The sequence below is a fragment of the Dreissena polymorpha genome, chromosome 10 (assembly GCF_020536995.1).
Source record: "Dreissena polymorpha isolate Duluth1 chromosome 10, UMN_Dpol_1.0, whole genome shotgun sequence".
Taxonomy (NCBI): domain Eukaryota; kingdom Metazoa; phylum Mollusca; class Bivalvia; order Myida; family Dreissenidae; genus Dreissena; species Dreissena polymorpha.
This window is the reverse complement of record NC_068364.1, coordinates 75,656,502-75,676,424: the sequence shown is the minus strand read 5'-3', so window position 1 is coordinate 75,676,424 and position 19,923 is coordinate 75,656,502. Positions and strand designations below refer to the sequence as shown.

General features: G+C 37.2%; 1 protein-coding gene across 6 annotated transcripts in view; it reads right to left on the bottom strand.

The window, feature by feature from the left end:
- LOC127848299 (DNA topoisomerase 2-alpha-like) overlaps positions 1 to 19,923 on the bottom strand; it is a 70,928-nt gene that overhangs the window by 28,504 nt on the left and 22,501 nt on the right. For all 6 annotated transcript variants that reach the window (XM_052380671.1, XM_052380676.1, XM_052380675.1 and 3 more), the window contains exons 12-20: positions 19,492 to 19,577; positions 18,020 to 18,256; positions 13,406 to 13,511; positions 12,736 to 12,938; positions 11,668 to 11,790; positions 7,778 to 7,894; positions 6,371 to 6,519; positions 4,541 to 4,772; positions 1,439 to 1,638 (exon numbers count right to left, since the gene is read on the bottom strand). In XM_052380671.1, coding sequence (XP_052236631.1) covers positions 1,439 to 1,638; positions 4,541 to 4,772; positions 6,371 to 6,519; positions 7,778 to 7,894; positions 11,668 to 11,790; positions 12,736 to 12,938; positions 13,406 to 13,511; positions 18,020 to 18,256; positions 19,492 to 19,577 — 1,453 coding nt within the window. The remainder of the gene's footprint in view (positions 1 to 1,438; positions 1,639 to 4,540; positions 4,773 to 6,370; positions 6,520 to 7,777; positions 7,895 to 11,667; positions 11,791 to 12,735; positions 12,939 to 13,405; positions 13,512 to 18,019; positions 18,257 to 19,491; positions 19,578 to 19,923) is intronic.

Sequence of the window (19,923 nt, the reverse complement as noted above, 5' to 3'; positions counted from 1 at the left end):
TAAATTAACACGAGTCCACAGTCCCTAGAATTTATGCTGGACCCAGCATTAATTTTAAATTATTGGATAACTCCATTATGTCCTTCAGATAAGAAAGTATTGTACAAACAAATGTAGTCACCCGTGTTAAAAGTGTATGTTTTTAATGTTTCTAATGCTAGTGAGACCAAGCAGAGCTCACCAGATTCAGTGTACCAATTCAGTGCTTATGTTCCTGTCATGATTTCAAACATTGGACAAACATTTCAACCAGGTTGTTTTTTTTCCTTCTTTACCCGTCAAATATAGGCTCTTTCCCATAAATGTATTTTTCCCCTCTGACAGACATTTTTCCCCCAAAAATGATATATAAACAATGTTTAATTATTATTAATTAATTTATTATTTTTTTATTTATTTTTTTTTTTTTGGGGGGGGGGAACGCTTAAATTATATAACTTAACCGACTTAACCTGTTCCAGAGTAGAAAAATATTGCTAATTAAATTTTCTGTTGCCTTGAATTTGTTTTAAAAGCGGTATAATATGTTGGATTGATTATTTAATACTTTCATTATTTTCCCCAAAAAATCCTGCGTTTCGCGTGATTAATCCCCCCTCAAAAAAGGCCAGGCCATTTCCCCAAAATAAAACACCTGTTTCGACTATGTTTAAATGATCAGGCAAGAGCCTGTATTTTCTGGGGTTTTGTTTCATTTAAAAATAAGCAAATTATTTCAGCAAAGTAAGCAAAGCTTGAAAATTTCAGTTTATTTGTATGTACAGCTTGAAGAAGTAGCCAGGCAGTATAAAATATCTTGGTCTAAATAACAGTGTTATTTATTCGCCTCATTGGTCTTAATAGACATTTAAGTACCATGACTGATATTAACAACAAAATACTGAAATATGCCCCCAGAGTGGCTCAAGAAACACATACACATTCCTCATTGAAGATTACCAAACAAAAAAAGGGATTTGTTTTTAAATAAGTATTTATATTTAGTTCGTCTCCCATCCAACTCTATAAGATGAACCTTACTGAAGCCTTTCACTCTCAGAGCCAAAGTGAAAATGGATATGTGCAAACAGCATAAAACCAGAACAGCCTCACTGAGTAACTCTCAGTCTGTTCAGGTTTTATGCTGTTTGCTGCTCATCAGTATCTAAGGGTTGGAAATAAGGCCTTTAAAACTTGAATTAAGAAAGAAGTCTTTAATTAAATTTAACTTTCTAAGGGATTTACAAACACATCAAAATACTTATTTAAGTGGTAAAGGGTTAGTGATATATTGGAGTCACTTTTATTCTCAGCGATTATTATCAATCTAAAAGGACCGGCCCCATTCCCATATATTGGAATCACTTTTATTCTCAGCGATTATTATCAATCTAAAAGGACCGGCCCCATTCCCATAATAGTGACAAACAACACACTGTAGAACCCCGTATCAACCTACGTGATGAGTGCAGGTGTCTTGTCCGACCCGTTCAGCATGGGCTCTATGACGTCCTCCTTGTAATCCTGGGTCCACTTCTTCACGGGCAGCTCAGTGATCTCCACTGTGGTCTCGTCCACCACAGAGATCTCACCATTCACCACGTACTTTTGGTCAACCAGTGGGACTATAGTGCCCCGGAAGTTTTTGTACGAAGGGTTCTGGAACATGAAATGACCACACCTGGGTTAAGGTTCTTTACAAAGTTTAGGTTGCATAAAAAAGAATGGTGATTTTGTTGTACCCTTGGTTATTTTTTGGAGAACAATTTGGAAACTTTTTTGCCCAAATCACAATCTAAAAAAGATTTAGTACTATATTTATACATAAATTCTGCCTAATTATGCCAATAAAAAGATTTCAAAAAAAGAAAGATTGTTTCAATAAATCAAAGCATTAAATTCATCTATCTATCCATCTCTATTTGCAGAGCTATTGCAAAAATAATGTTGAACAACTTTATATCTACTTTTTATAGTATTTGAAAGCAAAAAGAACAAGAAACTGTCGGAGACGGGTGATGCTCCCCAAAGTTTTTTTGGTCACAATATTGCATTATATATTCAGATAAAAGGAAACCTCTTGAGGGCACAATGGTTGGGGGGACAAGAATTTTTTTATAGAAAATTTCAAAGGGCCATTACTCTGTGGAAAATCATCCGACCAGAACCCGCTGATGATATGCACATCTCTTGGTAGTGAAGCTTCCCATAAAGTTTCATTGAATTCCAGTCATTAGTTGCAGAGAAATAGCCTGGACAAGAATTGCAATATATGTACAGTTAATGGAAAATTTCAAAGGGCCATAACTCTGTGAAAAATCATCTGACCAGAACCCGCTGATAATATGCACATCTCCTCTTGGTAGTGAAGCTTCCCATAAAGTTATATTGAATTACAGTCGTTAGTTGCTGAGAAATAGCCCGGACAAGAATTACACTATATGTACAGTTAATGGAAAATTTCAAAGGGCCATAACTCTGTGAAAAATCATCCGACCAGAACCCGCTGATAATATGCACATTTCTTCTTGGTAGTGAAGCTTCCCATAAAGTTTCATTGAATTCCGGTCATTAGTTGCTGAGAAACAGCCTGGACAAGAATTGCACTTTATGTACAGTTAATGGAAAATTTCAAAGGGCCATAACTCTGTGAAAAATCCTCCGACCAGAACCCGCTGATAATATGCACATCTCCTCTTGGTAGTGAAGCTTCCCATAAAGTTTCATTGAATTCCAGTCATTAGTTGCTGAGAAATAGCCCGGAAAAGAATTGCACTATATGTACCGTTAATGGAAAATTTCAAAGGGCCATAACTCTGTGAAAAATCATTCGACCAGAACCCGCTGATAATATGCACATCTCCTCTTGGTAGTGAAGCTTCCCATAAAGTTTCATTGAATTCGGGTCATTAGTTGCTGAGAAAAAGCCTGGACAAGAATTGCACTATATGTACAGTCAATGGAAAATTTCAAAGGACTATAACTCTGTGAAAAATCATCCGACCAGAACCCGCTGATAATATGCACATCTCTTCTTGGTAGTGAAGCTTCCCATAAAGTTTCATTGAATTCCGGTCATTAGTTGCTGAGAAATAGCTCGGACAAGAATTGCACTATATGTACAGTTAATGGAAAATTTCAAAGGGCCATAACTCTGTGAAAAATCATCCGACCAGAACCCGCTGATAATATGCACATCTCCTCTTGTTAGTGAAGCTTCCCATAAAGTTTCGTTGAATTTCAGTCATTAGTTGCTGAGAAATAGACCGGACAAGAATTGTGCATGGATGGAAACATGGACGGACAGACGAAGCGGCGACTATATGCTCCCCCCAAAATATATGCCCCCCCCCCCAAAATATATTTTGGGGGATCATAAAAATTCCCCAAGTGCAGGGCTGGAGCTAATTTGAATTACAATCATGCCTTTTAGTTTTCAATAATGATATAAAAGCATTACTGGATGCAAATGCATGCGCACAAGCAGAGCTCCAGATAATTTTTTCAGCCGAGGGGTATTTCACTCATGAAATGTTTAATTGATGAGTAAAAATCAAAATCCGATAATTTTAAGGAGTATTTATGTCCAAAGGATCAGAATAAATAATAAATTGTGCATGTAGTGTTAACTCGCAATAACAAACAGTCTTGTACACAATAAAGCAATCACTTTTGTTTTATCAAACAGTTTCTCTGTTTTTTTGCCCTTGTCTTATAAGCAGCCATTAATATATTTCCCGGCTTGATTTCGCAAGCCACTGTTTAGCACACACTGTACAGCCACGATCTAAATCTTCTAAGCTTGGCCCACAAAACTTGTTTATTATATGTGTATTTCGGCTGCCATTTAAAAAGTGCTTGAAGGAAAAAGGTTTTTCCATAGTGCAGCACAAAAGATGAAGAGATGAAGAGCAAAACTTAAATGCTTGAAGTTGGGCGATTCGGGTTATATCGAATGTCATGTCAAATGTTTTCACCATAAGCGTATATCGAGTCTCAACAATTCAGCGGGGAGCCCGTTGTGTCAACATCGGCCTTTATCGTGGGCCAAAATGAAATTATACCGTTCTGACTGAGGAGTAAATTAGGTCGGGAACCACACTCTATACATAGATGGTCATTTTATTACGTTTTAATCGGTGTGGACACAATGATGTGAACCAGTCATGTTTAGATGAATTTATGTGCATGTATAAACGGCCAATACGCATTGAAATTGGACACGATGCGTAATCCGAATTTAGCCAGGAGTTTTTTTACTCAACAAAATTTTAAGTCATGCGTATTTTTCTTTTTTTCATGCGTATTTTACGCAAATACGCATCTTATCTGGCCCTCTGCGCACAAGTGTGGTCCTTGATAAGCATGAACAATCCACAAAGGTCTATCAGAGACGACACTCTCCGCCTAGACTTGATTTTACGTTTAGAAGATACTTCCTCAAAATGAAAAATTCCAACAAGCAAAAAGAGCTAGCCCTGATTAGCCCGTACGGACTGCACAGGCTAATCTGGGACGATACTTTAGCACATGCATTACAAAATACCCCAAAGCTCCTCACCATGGCAAGCGGTTCCTCTCCCTCCAGGAGCCTCTTGATGTTAGCCACGATCTCCCGGGCGTCGTAGTTGGGGATGTTGGTGCTCCAGCCTGTGCCTATGCCTGCGGCCCCGTTCACCAGCACCATGGGCAGGATGGGGCAGTACCACTCGGGCTCTATACGCAGGTTGTCATCGTACTGGAACTCTAGCAAAGGCTCGTCGTGCACTTGGAACAGGATCCGGGTCAGTGGGCTGGGGAACATGAAGCAAAATATATATATTTATATATATTTCTATTATTGGGCATTTATCTCAAAAAATAATTTTATAAGCAACTTAAGTTTAAAAGTTAACTTAAAGTGACTGGTCCTAATTCAATCCCTTAGTAGATTCATATACAGGTACCAACACACAAAAAGGCAATTCAGTATCGTAGCCAAAGTGCAGTTATTGAGTGTATGCCATTTTTCTCTTTAATGTTACTGTGACCTTGACCTTCATCAGACATACCACAAATACAATCCAAACCTACCGTAGGTCTCCATGCAAGAATGTTAATAAGGGATGACACTTTCTATCTTAACTGGATTTTTGGTTGACAAGACTTTTTTTAACGAAAAATACCATAAAAGCGGAAAGTGTCCTCTCTGATTAGCCTGTGCAGTGTTTTTTTTTCACCATTTTGGAAATTGGGGCCGCAGAGCTCCAGATAAGGGTCGTATTTTTGTAATTAAGAATTATTTTCAAGTCCGTTACGTATTTATTTTAAAATCTTGTTGTGCCATTAAGAATTACAAAATCAAGTTACCAATATTATTTTTACATCGGTTCGTATCGATTTTTATTGAATTCTTTTCGCGTATTAAAGATCTTTTCGGTGCTTATATAAAATGGTTATCGGGTTTGTTTAAAAAAGCGCATTTTTTTCAATAAAAGCGGCGTGTACAGTCTATCTGTCAAAAAACAATGGTGGCGCCCAGAGAGCGTCCTAAAAAACTGCAAAGCGTACAAAAACACGCTTTTAACATATTGTACGCAAAGTGAGCCGAAGTTGAATGTTAAGAAAGACATTATAGAAAAGATCTTATACGATGTTGTATGTTCAGTTGCCGAAACAGTCAGAAAAGCTAAAAAACGCGACACGACGCGTCCAAACTTAAACAAAAAACATTAAACAAGTGGAAGGGACAATTCCTGTGGCCAATCTTTGAAAAGATTGAAAGGGAGACCCGTTTTAATTGTGAAATATGTAAAAATTCATCGAAGGCATAAGTACAGTTTGGGCATATGAAAGTATTTAAAAAATAAAATTGTATAAAACTGAATAGACACTGTTGAAATCGTATAAATAAAGTTGCTAATATGTTTATTTTGATTTTTTGCCTGAAAATAACCATTATTATTTATTTTTGGGTCATTTAGAAAAGATAAGAATTATTTTCCAAAACTAAGTAGTAACGTTAATTATAAAATTTCAGAGTTAAGAATTCTTTTTGAAAATCTAGTAATTTAAGAATTTCTCAAAACCTTATCTGGAGCTCTGGGCCGGGTCCCTTTGGATTGGGAAAATTCGCGGCATTTTGCCTAATATTGGGAAATTAGTGTTGTTGTTTTGCTAAAAAAATGCTTCAAAATTGAGGATACAAGTGTGTCCAGTATTATATTTACTTAGGTTGATCTTATATGGATGGGAGATGAACAAAATATTGATCTAAAATTTATTTTTTTTAGTTCCATTGGGAATTTTTAGCTCCCATTTGGGAAAAATATATACTTTTATCCATTGGGAATGGGTCCTGTAACCAGACCCGATTTTAAATGAAAAAAAAACACTGCTGTGCAGTCCCTACCTGAGCATGGTGAAGATGTAACGGGGGCTGGAGGCATCCTTGCCACCGTGTAGTCGTGTACCGAACTGACCCAGGGGTTGCAGCAGGTTGATGTTGTTGCTGCCCACAAAGTTCTGGGCCAGGTTAACTATTGTGCTCATAAGGGATTGCTGAAAGTATCAGTTGGTTGGATGAGTGCTTGGTTAACCCATTTATGCATAGTGGACTCTCCCATCCTTCTAAATTGGATCAATTTATTTCCAAAATTAGGGATGTCTTGTATATTTATTTCTATATTTAGAATATTTCTTCCTTTAAGCAAACAGCGCAGACCCTGATGAGACGCTGCATCATGTGGCGTCTCATCTGGGTCTACGCTGCTTGCCAAGTCCTTTTTTCTAGAAGCTAGGCATAAATGGGTTAAGATTTGTTGCTGTTTTCTACACAGGGCTGTAATTTTGGAAACATCACAGAAGAAAACTACTTTATAAACCGGGTGTACCAAAATCTATTCCTACACTTTTATACAGATCGCATAAAGCTAATAATTATGTGTTGAGCAAATATTATGCTTCTAATAAGCAATTAAATATTTGTTCAGAAATTATGACTATTAAAAGGTTGTAATGAACTTAATAGGAAAAAACAAAAATCACAACTGTCCTGAACAGAATTTCAGTCAGAGATTTCAGTAGAAAATAGTGTTTTCACCTCTCTTATGGAATAATGGCTTGGATATTTTGTACAAACATGTCATTATGACAAGCATGCGAAATTCTACTCGCAGACTCAAATAGGACTTCCAGCACGCACTCAAATGAGACATGTTCTGAGAATACTGGGCTTAATGCATGTGCGTTCAGTGTCATCCCAGATTAGCACAGGCTAATCAGGGACGACACTTTCCGCCTAAACTGGATTTTCGGTAAGGAGGGACTTCCTTGAAACTAAAAATACCATAAAAGCGGAAAGTGTCGTCCCTGATTACTCTGTGCAGACTGCACAGGCTAATCTGGGACAACACTTTACGCACATGCATTATGCCCAGTTTTCTCAGAACTCCACTCATTTTAAGTTGCTCATAAGAGTTGTAGACCCTTTTTCACTGTGCAAGACACGTTTTCACTGTGCAAGAAAGTATGTTTCACCAGGAAACCAGTTGTACAAGACAGAATAAGGTGACTGTAGGGCAGGCCATACTTTTGCAAATGCTAAAATTTACCACATTTTCTTAAGAAAATTTATTTTTGATACAATTTTTTCTTCATAAATTCACATAAAAAAGCCTTATTTAGAAGAAATTAGACCAAATCTAATAGAGGCAAATTGGCTTAAGACTCTTTTCCAGGGAAATCCCTGTAGGTCATCTGTGGCTTAAGACTCTTTTCCAGGGAAATCCCTGTAGGTCATCTGTTTAGGTACACATACCTCACCATGATGGTAGGCTGAGAGTTCAGCCACTGAGCCGGCCAGTTGGGCGACCTTCACCTCCTTGTTGACCAGGTTCCTCTTGAGACACGTGAACAGCACCTTCCTCTGACCAGGCTGTAATACAGGTAACCTAGGGTCTTAACCCTTTGCATGCTGGGAAATTTGTCGTCTGCTAAAATGTCGTCTGCTGAATTTCTTAAGTTAGCATTTTCTTCCATTTTTTTTCAAAGATTACTATCAGAATAGCAAACAGTTTGGATCCTGATGAGACGCCACGTTCTGTGGCGTCTCATCTGGATCCAAACTGTTTGCAAAGGCCTTCAAAATTTGGTTCCCGTTAAGGCCACACAGGCTAATACTATCAAATTTTCCTCTTGAATTATTCCCTGGATATTCAAACCGGCAACATGGAATTTCAATCAGACCTCAGTGATTTTTTTTGGTTTTTTTTCTACAGCCTGTGCCTTTTGGATTGGGAAAATTAGCGCGATAAACCATGAAATTGGGAAAAATAGCGCGATAAACCATGAAATTGGGAAACATTATAAATATGATTATAAGAACAGAATTAAAATTATTAAAGTATGTTTGACAGCATTTTTATATTATAAAGTACTAATTTAATGTATTCATATTGAACTTGCAATAATCTATATAGATTCTTAAATATACCATTTAATCATAACCCCTTTAACACTAATAATAACAGTAAGAATTTAAATCAGTATTCTTCTAAATTAAATATCATATGGTGAAAACATTAACACATATTTATAACAAGAAATATCTTTAAAAAATATACGGCGTTGATTGTTGTTGATGTTTATGAACTATCAAAAGTTATCTCAATGAGATAAAAAGTAGCGGATGCCGTTTTTCTGCGCAGTTCTTAGCTCCGTCACTAGCAAATCAATTACGGGGTGTTGCGCCAGATTTCGTGGCTTATTTTGCTTTATGTGATATTATTACACAGATATCTATATTTACAGAATAGAAAAACACAAGAAACATGAAAATAAACGAGTGCATATAGGTCAGCCGGCAATACTCAATTCTTATTTTATTGCATAATTATAGTATAGTGAATTATTGTGCTCATGCTTAATAAACTGGTCTAAATGGATAAATATTTCTAATTAATTTTATCAAAATTGGTCCTTATCATGCAAATGTTGAAAACATATTAAAAATCGATGATTGACATACCACAATAATATCGCCGAATATCTTTATTTAGTATCTTTCTGATCAAAACAGACTTCAAGCGCACAAAGTTTACGAGACGGCGTTTATATAAAGATTTCTGCAACTGACCGCAAACTGACCTTGATACCTTGGGGATTGGAATGCGATGCATTAAAGTAAGGTAACAATTCTGCTGCTGAAACGACGGCTTGTTAACGCCAACTGTACACGACCAAGGCAACAGCTGTGCCTAAAATATTGATATATCGACAACGCGACTAAACAAACTATTTACTCCATCAGACAAAAATAGCATAGATTCCAATTTTTTCCTTCAATGAAAAGATCGCAACCCCTTCTGCGAACTCCGGTGATGAACTGTATATAAACTCTGACTTTCACACACTGGCCGCGAATTGACCCGAAACCTTGCGGTTTGAAATGCAATGCAAGTAAGTACTAAATATGAGAATATAGCCTTTAGTATAAACGCTTTTGCGCTGGTAATTCTCTGAAAATAAAAGGTGAACGCACAAACTGTATTTATGTTGAAAATTGATTGTAAACTGTTCTATCTATTGAGCCTTTTCATTAGAGATAAAATTGTTTCATGCAGTAAAACAGTTGATATGTTTCCAATGTTCTGGTGTTATACTCAAATCAGCCAATGGAATAAATGAAGTGTATTCATTCTTACCTAGCCGCGGGAAATTTTATTTGAATATTATTGGACACTTACAAAGGTCAAGTCAGGGTGAAAAGCTTGCTTCATACAGCTTACGCCGAAAAAAACGCTTTAGTGGTCTTGCTATGTTAATGATATATTATAGGGAGTTAAAATAAAAAAAATTCATTTCTTTACCTTTCAACATCTTGCACTTCAATGCTATTTCAGTAAACTGTAAAGCATGACAAACATAATAAAGCAGAATATGCATATGAATCTGATTTTACACAGATCCACTAACATATAAATCATATCATGTTTGTCTCTTTCCATTTTCGAACGATACTCATCTTAAATGCATTAACTTTGTGAGTAACGGTAGACTAACTTCAATTTCCCAACATTGATTTCCGTGATGCACATTCACTGTGAAGATTTGTAATAAATATTTGTTGTTTTTATCTCAAACGTTATATTTTGCGTTAATTGACACACGCATTAAATTATTCCGTAATAACCATATTATATCCGTTGTTAATTTGAATGTTATTTATCATTTTCGCCGCGCATCGCAAATTTCTCGTCTGCTTGCCGCCATCTTGGGCGTGTGTAAAAACAGGCGTTTACAATCGGGATACATCGACTATCGTCAGTATCCTCCGCAATATAGAGAGAGATGTGGATAGCAACGTAAAATTGTATTCGGCTAAATTCGCGAAAAATACGTAAGTCAGTTGTTGTTCGGCGACGACTCAGCAACTCGATCGGCACTCGTTCGAAATTTTGCTAAATTACATTGTAAACTTATTGGATTTATTGGGAAATTTTTGTCTTTTTTGGGAAATTTTAATCAAATTTTTGGGAAAAAACGTCTTTTTTTGCAATTGGGAAGCAGCCGAATAGCGGCCGTAATTTCTGGCAAAAAAAAATCACTGGACCTGTCTTTAAAATGTTGATTATGTCCAACACTTTTGGGAATGTCTGTGTGTTAAGTTGGAAGTTTATCGTATCCTTCCACACTTAAGGTAGGATTATGAGAGGACTTACAGTTAGTCTCAGTGCTCCAGTATTCACCTTATTTACAGGGGTGTGATTGAGGTAAAGTCAGAGGGGAGGAAAATTCTGTTGACTGAATTTCTCTACCAGCAGGTTTTTTTTCTCCACTTTTTGGGAAGATAGCCCATGGCTTTGGAATTGGGAATTTTATCGGCATTTTCATGAAATTGGGAAAATAAATTCATTAGCCTTTTTTTCCACACGAAAAGTCCACTAATTAGGGAAATACTAAATTTGATTTAACTCTTTACAATCATTCAAATTAAAAGAAAAAAATCATATAAAACTTTGTTAGATGTAATTGAATTTAAATTGAGATAAAATACACATAAGACTTCTTTCTAACATTTTGGGAAAAAAGTATACTTTTTGGGATTGGGAACATAGCCGAATTTCGGCTATAAAATCGGGCCAAAAAAAACCCTGACCAGATTGGCGTGCAATGCCATCATGCGCGTTCCAATGACATCACTCGTTGCAAAAATTCTTAGGCAGAATCTACCAGTGTAACATAAGAAGTGGTTTTGTGGGCCGCGGATATTTCAGGCCGCTTATATAATATGTCCTCGGAATCGGTCGTACTGTTCCCCAATTTTTTTATATGAATTTACACGAATCTCAGAATTGACCCTGGGACAACCGGATCCACAGAAATCTGCGGAAAAATCACACCCCTGTTTAAACTTACTTAAAGTAATCAAAGTTGAGATAAAATTCCAGCTATTAAGTTTATTTACTATAAAATTTTGATTACTGACAAGATTTGAAAATACGATTTAAAATGAAATCTGACCATTTTGATCAGTAGATCAGAAGTTTTCCAGAACCAATCCATAGTGTGTAGTTAAGCAATAGATTCCATAGAAACTATGGCGAATCCATATTAGTATACAGGTCTGCAACTTATTCATAACTTTGATTAAATTACTTAATTGGCACGATGGAAAGGCCTATGGAACAGCATTACATGTCACTCTACCTTGAGCCCATCAACCAGTGAAGGGATAGAACGCTCCAGATCCATGTTGGAGAAGAGTATCAGCTCTCGGTTGATGAATTCGTTGAACGAGACCGACCTTGTGTTCTTGTTGTACAGGTATTGCTGAAACACAACACATGGGACAATGTAAACAATTCAAAACATTTAGAACCAGGCATTTGCCCCAAGGCCTTTACCCTGAGTGGCTCCCCTGAGCCTGAATTCCAAAATCAAGAATACCATACGTCTGAACTTTTACAACTAGATCACCCTTGTGCCTAAATTTTTAATTAATATCTGTGACAGTGTATGCTTGTTTTACAGTTGTAACAAAACTGGCTAAGTAACATCTGTTAAGTTTCCATTCCAAACAAAAAATTGCCTAACCAGAAAATAAAATAACAAGTAAACAAGTTAATATTTCCAAGGCCTCTCTGCCATTACTCAAATTGCTACAAATTAGAAAATTTGGCTCAAGAAATTTCCATTTGGCTATTATTTTTTCTTCATAAAACCCTGTAATGTGAAGAATTTTATATATCTTCTGTAAATTTGGCAAAAGAAAATTTTGAGCCAGCCCCTGCCCCCACCCTGATTTCGCCTGCTAAAAAAAACATGCTTGTCCAAATGTAATTTTGCAGATCACTGATCTGGGGGCCGCCGAAGTCTCTTTTGCAACAAATGCATTTTTATGACGGAATCCCCACAAAAACAAAAATAAGACCCTTGAGTGTGTGTACATACTTGAGGCAGTCCTTTCTCTGCCCGTAAACATCAAGACCCAATGTGTGTACATACTTGAGGCAGCCCTATCTCTGCCCATAAACATCAAGACCCAATGAGTGTACATACTTGAGGCAGCCCTATCTCTGCCCATAAACATCAAGACCCAATGTGTGTACATACCTGAGGCAGACCTATCTCTGCCCGTAAACATCAAGACCCAATGTGTGTACATACCTGAGGCAGCCCTATCTCTGCCCGTAAACATCAAGACCCAAAGAGTGTACATACCTGAGGCAGCCCTATCTCTGCCAGTAAACAACAAGACCCAATGTGTGTACATACCTGAGGCAGCCCCATCTCGGTGCGCCGTTTCTTCTCCTCCATCCAGTTGGTGAGCCACTCTTTCCTCTCCTCCACCTTCTTCTTGTTGAAGGCCAGGTTGATGGCTGCATCGTCGTCCACCCCTGAGTACTTGAACTCGATGCGGTGCCGTGCCATGTCACTGAAGTACTCCTTTGCCTCCTTAGATGTGCTGGTTCCCAAACCTGAATGTGGGACATCAAACATAAACAAGAGCACTGCATAACTGGTGCCAACGCTCGGCTGTGAAAGCTTGTCAGAATTTTTTTTTTTAAAGGTCGCAGTGACTTTAACCTTTGACCCAAAATTGGGTGAGGCCTATAGAACTCATCAAGGCGCATCTACATATCAAGTCTCAAAGTTGTAGGTGGAAGCACTTTGATTTTAGATGTTAAGGTTTTAGCATGATGCCTACGGCGGACGGCTGGCGACGAGCTGGCTGTGACAATACCTCGGGTTTTCTCCGAAAACAGCCTAATTAAAAATAAAGTATTGATTTCCAAATAAAAATTCAAAGGTAGCTTTAATATTTTCTTCTAGCATTAAAGAAGTTAAATAGGCTGACTTCTTATGTACTTTAATCTGCATCCCAATCAACAGAGTGAAAAAACACGATTTGTAAGAAGTTTTTCAGGAAAATCTGAGGTCAGACCTTTGTAGTACTTTATTTTCCATGTGTTCCAGTTAGATGTGGCTGCTTTCCACTCTTCGAACTCCGGCAAGCTATAGAAGGCCAACTCCTCTTTGCCTTTTGTCACCTGCAATGGAAATAAGGCAGTGAGCCTTGTTCTGGGAAAACCCAGCCTCACAACCAACACATCAACCCCACCACAGCTTTGTAACCCAGCCTCACAACCAACACATCAACCCCACCACAGCTTTGTAACCCAGCCTCACAACCAACACATCAACCCCACCACAGCTTTGTAACCCAGCCTCACAACAAACACATCAACCCCACCACAGCTTTGTAACCCAGCCTCACAACCAACACATCAACCGCACCACAGCTTTGTAACCCAGCCTCACAACAAACACATCAACCCCACCACAGCTTTGTAACCCAGCCTCACAACAAACACATCAGCCCCACCACAGCTTTGTAACCCAGCCTCACAACAAACACATCAACCCCACCACAGCTTTGTAACCCAGTCTCACAACAAACACATCAACCCCACCACAGCTTTGTCAGCAATGCTTTATGGCCAATCAATATCAGGAGTATGCAAATAAGCTAGGATGTAAAGTTTCTTGCATATCTATGCTTCATGCAGGGGCGTCAATTGTCCCAAATTTAAAATCTGGAAAATTAGACCAGGGGTCTGGGAATGCAGGTCCCCAACAGAGATAATGGGCAATGCCCCCCCCCCCCCTCAAGCCCTCTCTAATTGTACTACTGTATTTTATGGTATTTCTATTTGCAATTTCTGGTGAACACGTGGCGAAATATCATTAATCAGACTGTCTGCATCACAGCATGTGTATTCGTCATTATAGGTTTGTTTATAATGAACGTAAAAAATTAATTTTATCAGCGAAAAATGCTGTATCCGAAAAATGTATGTGTTTTGCAAATGAAATTAAATGTGCATATCGTTTGAATGCTGCAAGATGAAAACCATTTACCTAGCAAGTACGTTATCAATATATAATTTGGTTAACATATTGCTTTACAATATGCTACTGAACTGCTTAACTTTGCTTATTTATCACTTAGAATATTTCATGATGGCAGACATGCAGGGCCCTCAATCTATCAAATCTGCCTTCTGAATTTCGGCTGCAGTCCCCCACCTGAATAGTATATTTTTTTCCCCCAAAACTGATTTTTCCCCTCTCCGAAAATGTATAAAAAATAATTTAAAAAATCGCTGATTTATAGTTGAAAATTGACTCCAATATATCACGGTCCGTTATATCGCTTTGTCCAATATAGGCTAACAAAAAAGAAGTCTTGTTTCTGGTTACCCAACCTACCCTGTTTTTTAACCGCCGACTCAAACGTTTTTTCTGTTATGAAATCCGCATCGGAATTTAATGTTGGAAATTTACCCAACTGCGGAAAGCGTCTAATCGTTCAGAACTGTTATTTTTGTTAATGTTTTGTTTCATTCACATTTATTCTAATCAATAAATGCTTTATTCAAAATGCAGTCTTTAGTTTTCAAAGAATATTTATTTGTTCAGTAATTTACAGATAAAGACAAAAGCTTTTTCTTTTACAAAATCCGCGTCCGAATGTTATGTCCAAAATTAACGCAACTGCGGAAAGCGTCTGAATCGTTCAGAACTGTTATTTTTGTTAATGTTTTGTTTCATTTACATTTATTCTAGTCAATAAATGCTTTATTCAAAATGCAGTCTTTAGTTTTCAATGAATATTTATTTGTACAATAATTTACAGATAAAGACAATCTGGATCCAACATCTTCTTGTTAAGAACTATATCTGAAAGTTAGTATTATGTTGTTATGCATTTCACACTGCTGATACCTGAAAATAATGACATTCTCGTTGAGTTAAATATAAATTAAGTGTTGTGGTAAGAAAAAAAAGCCTACCTACTGACCCACATTTAAATTAGATTACTGTTATATAGATTGAGTTAAAGTCCACTCTTTTGTCCTATAGATAGTCCCATATATAGAAATATATGTTTATAACAGTTAAACACAGTTGTAATACTTGTTTTTTATAAAAAAATCCCCCCCATTTACAAAAAAATCCCCCTCCTAAGGGCTGCCGACCCCTTCCCCCAAAGTAGTGTGAGGGCGCTGACATGTGCAAAGTTTAGTTGACTTGTAAGAATTTTGGAAAGTAGTGACAATTTTCCATGACTGATCAGTTATCTTTCATATCCGTGCCATTGGCTAGCCAGTTAAAAATATTTTATAAATAAAAAAACGGGCAAAATCCGTATTGAACGCTAAGACAATGAAGCTTTGACAAATATATAAATCTCAGTTTGATCGCGCTTTCAAACATCCCCCGCCCTCTCTCATAAAAAAATTAGTATCGGATTTTCATTGATCTCAAAATCGACCATGGTCGGCTGAAATCTGGAATAATCAGGAAAATCGACACCCCTGTTCATGGTCATATATTTTAAGTTTCAATTAAATCGATTGCGGTATGCGGGAGTAGTTTCCTCCACAAACCACTGCAAACAAACCAACCGACAGATTGTCTCCAATATACAGTCTCTCTACGGATGAACAAAACATAACATTTTGGACAATCACTTTAACTTTCCTAATCAGAACATAAGGGAAATGGCAACCAGAATATGACCATAACAGCCTAAGAACCACTTGCTTGCAGTCTGTTCGTTTTTGTTTTGTTAGTTCTGCTTATCAGTATCTTAAGGTTGGAAATGAAGCCTAAACTTTCTTGCAAGAAAGGTCTTAAATTTAATTTTTTTAAGGGATTTAAAAAACGTCACAATGCCAATCTGAGTGGTAAAAAGCGTTTTGAAGACAGAAAGCATACCTTCACAATCAGGGGTGTGATTGAGGCAAAGTCAGAGGGGAGGAAAATTCTGTCGACTGATTTTGACTACGCGAATTGCACGCATAACGCAATGACAAACCTTAAAACAAACAACTACTTGAACTTCATTATGAATCATAACAATATTTCTTAATAAACTAGGCAAAACCGTTCTTGAGTTATCATCCGAAAATCATTTTACTATTTTGGGTCACCGTGACCTTGACCGTGTGACCTCAAAATCAATAGGGGTCATTTGCAAGTCATTATCAATCTACCTATAAAGTTTCATTATCCTAGGCGTATGCGTTCTTGAGTTATCATCCGAAAACCATTTTACTATTACGGGTCACCGTGACCTTGACCTTTGACCTAGTGACCTCAAAATCAATAGAGGTCATCTACAAGTCATGATCAATCTACCCATGAAGTTTCATGATCCTAGGCGTATGCGTTCTTGAGTTATCAATCAAAAACCATTTTACTATTTCTGGTCACAGTGACCTTGACCTTTGACCTTGTGACCTCAAAATCAATAGGGGTCATCTACGAGTCATGATCAATGTACCTATGAAGTTTCATGATCCTAGGCCCAAGCGTTCTTGAGTTATCGTCTGACAACCACCTGGTGGACGGACCGACAGACCGACCGACCGACATGAGCAAAGCAATATACCCCCTCTTCTTCGAAGGGGGGCATAAAAATCTGTTCCACATTTAACATTCTGAGGATGCAAAGTTAACAGTATTTATTGTGATCAATAGCAGCAGTTTTTCAATGTATTGAATTAAAGTAAATGGACTAAATATAAACAAACACACTTGAGTGTTCTTCTTGTGTTAATGATGTATTAACTGAGTTAAATTAATATATTTAATTTGTTTACCTTTCAATATATTGCATTTCACATCTTCAGTTCAATGCTATTTCAGTTAACTGAACAGCGTGACAAACATTGTAAAGCAGAATATGCATATGAATCTGATTATACACAGATCCACTAACATATAAATCAAATCATGTTTGTCTATTTCAATGTTTGAACGATACTGTTCAAAATTGTTTTACATCGCGAGTAGACTGAACTCCATTTCGCTTACACTGATTTCCGTGACACAAATTCACTGTGCACATTTCTAAACAAAATATGTGTTGCTTGTATCTAAAACGTAGTCTTTTTCATTGACAAACAAATCTCATTGTTCCTATCAAACTATATGATGTCAGTCATTAATTCGATTGCTATTTAAATAATCTTAATTTTCGCTTCACAACGGCGCCATTTGCAAACGAATCAGCTTAAAAATACCAAACACATTTTAAGAAACCGATTTTAATTGGAAGATTGGGAAACGACAGCCAATTATATCTCTCGTTTTAAAAATGCTTAGGCAGAATCTACCAGTGTAAAATGCGGAGAGATTTCGCGAGCCGTGGATATTTTGGGCCGCTTATGAAATACGTCCGCGGAATCAGTCGTACCCTCTCTCCCCCACATTTTTTTAAACGAATTAACGCGAATCTCAGAAAAGACCCGCGAGACAACCCGATCCGCTGAAAAATCACACCCCTGACAATGGATGTAATGAACTGATAGATGATGTTGTATTTAAAGCAATCCAGCATATCTTCACAATGGCAATAAAGAATTGCTTATCATATGTTGTGTAGAAAAACCACATAAAAAGGCAGCAAACGTATCTTCACAAAGAGCGTGATGATGTTATTAATGATGTCCTGTTTGACAATCACTATAGAGGGAAGCAAACATACCTTCACGATGGGTGTAATGAACTGATTGATGATGTTGTGTTTGAGCAGTCCGGGCCAGAAGTGCTGCATGAAGTTGATGAGCAGCCCCTTGATGTGGGACCCGTCCTGGTCCTGGTCAGTCATGATCATCAGCTTGCCGTAGCGCAGAGTCTTCAGTGAGTCTTCATCCTCGTACTTGTTGTTGAACTGAAGGCCCAAGATCTTGATCACATTGTTGATCTCTGCATTCTCCAAGATCTGAAAAATATTCCCAGTTAAGTGCACTTATACTTTTTATTTTTGCTCTCAACATTTTTGGGATGGGACTTGGCATTTATACTGGGAAAATTGAGCAGCCTTTGAATGGGGAAAAAGTGGTGATAAAGGAAAATCTAAGCTTTTTTTCTGACATATACTTAACAAGAGATGTGTTTGTCAGAAATACAATGCCCCCTATTGCGCCACTTTGAAATAATACTTCAATATATCATTTGGCAGGTTTAGAAATTATTTCCCTTTTAAAGCTTATTACTTCCCTTGAATTGCATTTTTTTACTTTTGACCTTGAAAAATGTCCTTGACCTTTCACCACTCAAAATGTGCAGCTTCATGAGATACACATGCATGCCAAATATCAGGTTGCTATCTTCAATATTGCAGAAGTCATCGCAAAACTTAAACAAAGGTTAAAGTTTTGGGACAGAATGATAGACATGCAGACAGGCCAAAAACATTTTGCCCCCAATCATTTGATCCGGGGGGCATACAAATTAGGAATAAAAGTTTCCAATATTATGTTTACTTAAGTTCCATTAATACAGCTAGATATGGGCTATCAAAAGTTAAGATTAATATGATCATTATTTTTGAATTCTTCAATTAAGAATTTTAGGTTATCATTTGATAGAATGTATACTTTATGAGATTCAAATAGGGGCAGAATTTTGTCAACAAATTGGACCAAAAGCACACATCGGTATTTCCAACAAAGTACACTTATGACAAGTTGTGTCCTATTCACAGTTTATGGTTGCACAACAGCAATTAATAAGCCTTCTTAAACTTTCGTTGGGTATTCCTGGGTTGTACCAGTAATAAGGGCACACAATCAACTTTTAACTGCCCTAATTGAAGCTGAGGTAGGAAGAAAATAGCCATAGAATGATTTACAAACAATCGCCACTGAAGTAATGTGGCTTGTCTGAGAATGGAACCTGTCATTGACACAGAATCCTACATCACACAGTAATTGCACAGGCAAAAGGCACGTCCAAAACAATAAAGGTACTAATGAAGTTGTGTTTCAAAAGTATCTTAAAACATTCCAAATGAAGTTGTTTAATGCCTATATATTTCCTTTACTTTGTGTGACCTTCACTTTTATTTGCAAGGGAAGCAGCATTCTGTCTCTTTTTATCAAACAAATATAAACATACACAGATTGTACATTATGGTGTATGTCAGTTATTGATGAAGGCCGAAGATGGTCTCACCTGTTTGTGTGTGGCCTCTCGTACGTTGAGCACTTTACCTCTCAGTGGAAACACACCGTACTTGTCTCTGCCCACCACTCCAAGACCTGAAAACAACAATTTACATTGACAATATACTGTACAGTAATAAAACACGTTTTGCATGTACCTACAATTAATGATAGCAAAATATATTTCTATTTTTACCAGAACTGAACTTATCTTTTTAAATATAATGTATGTGCTTTTTTTTTCATCTTAGCCTATACATTATTTATGTTGTAAACAGCTTAACCCTTTCAGTGCAGGAACCAAATTGTAAAGGCCTTTGCAAACAGTTTGGATCCTGATGAGACGCCACAAAACGTGGCGTCTCATCAGGATCCAAACTGTTTGCTATTCTGATAGTATTCTTTGGAAAAAAATTGAAGAAAAAGCTAATTTTAGAAATTC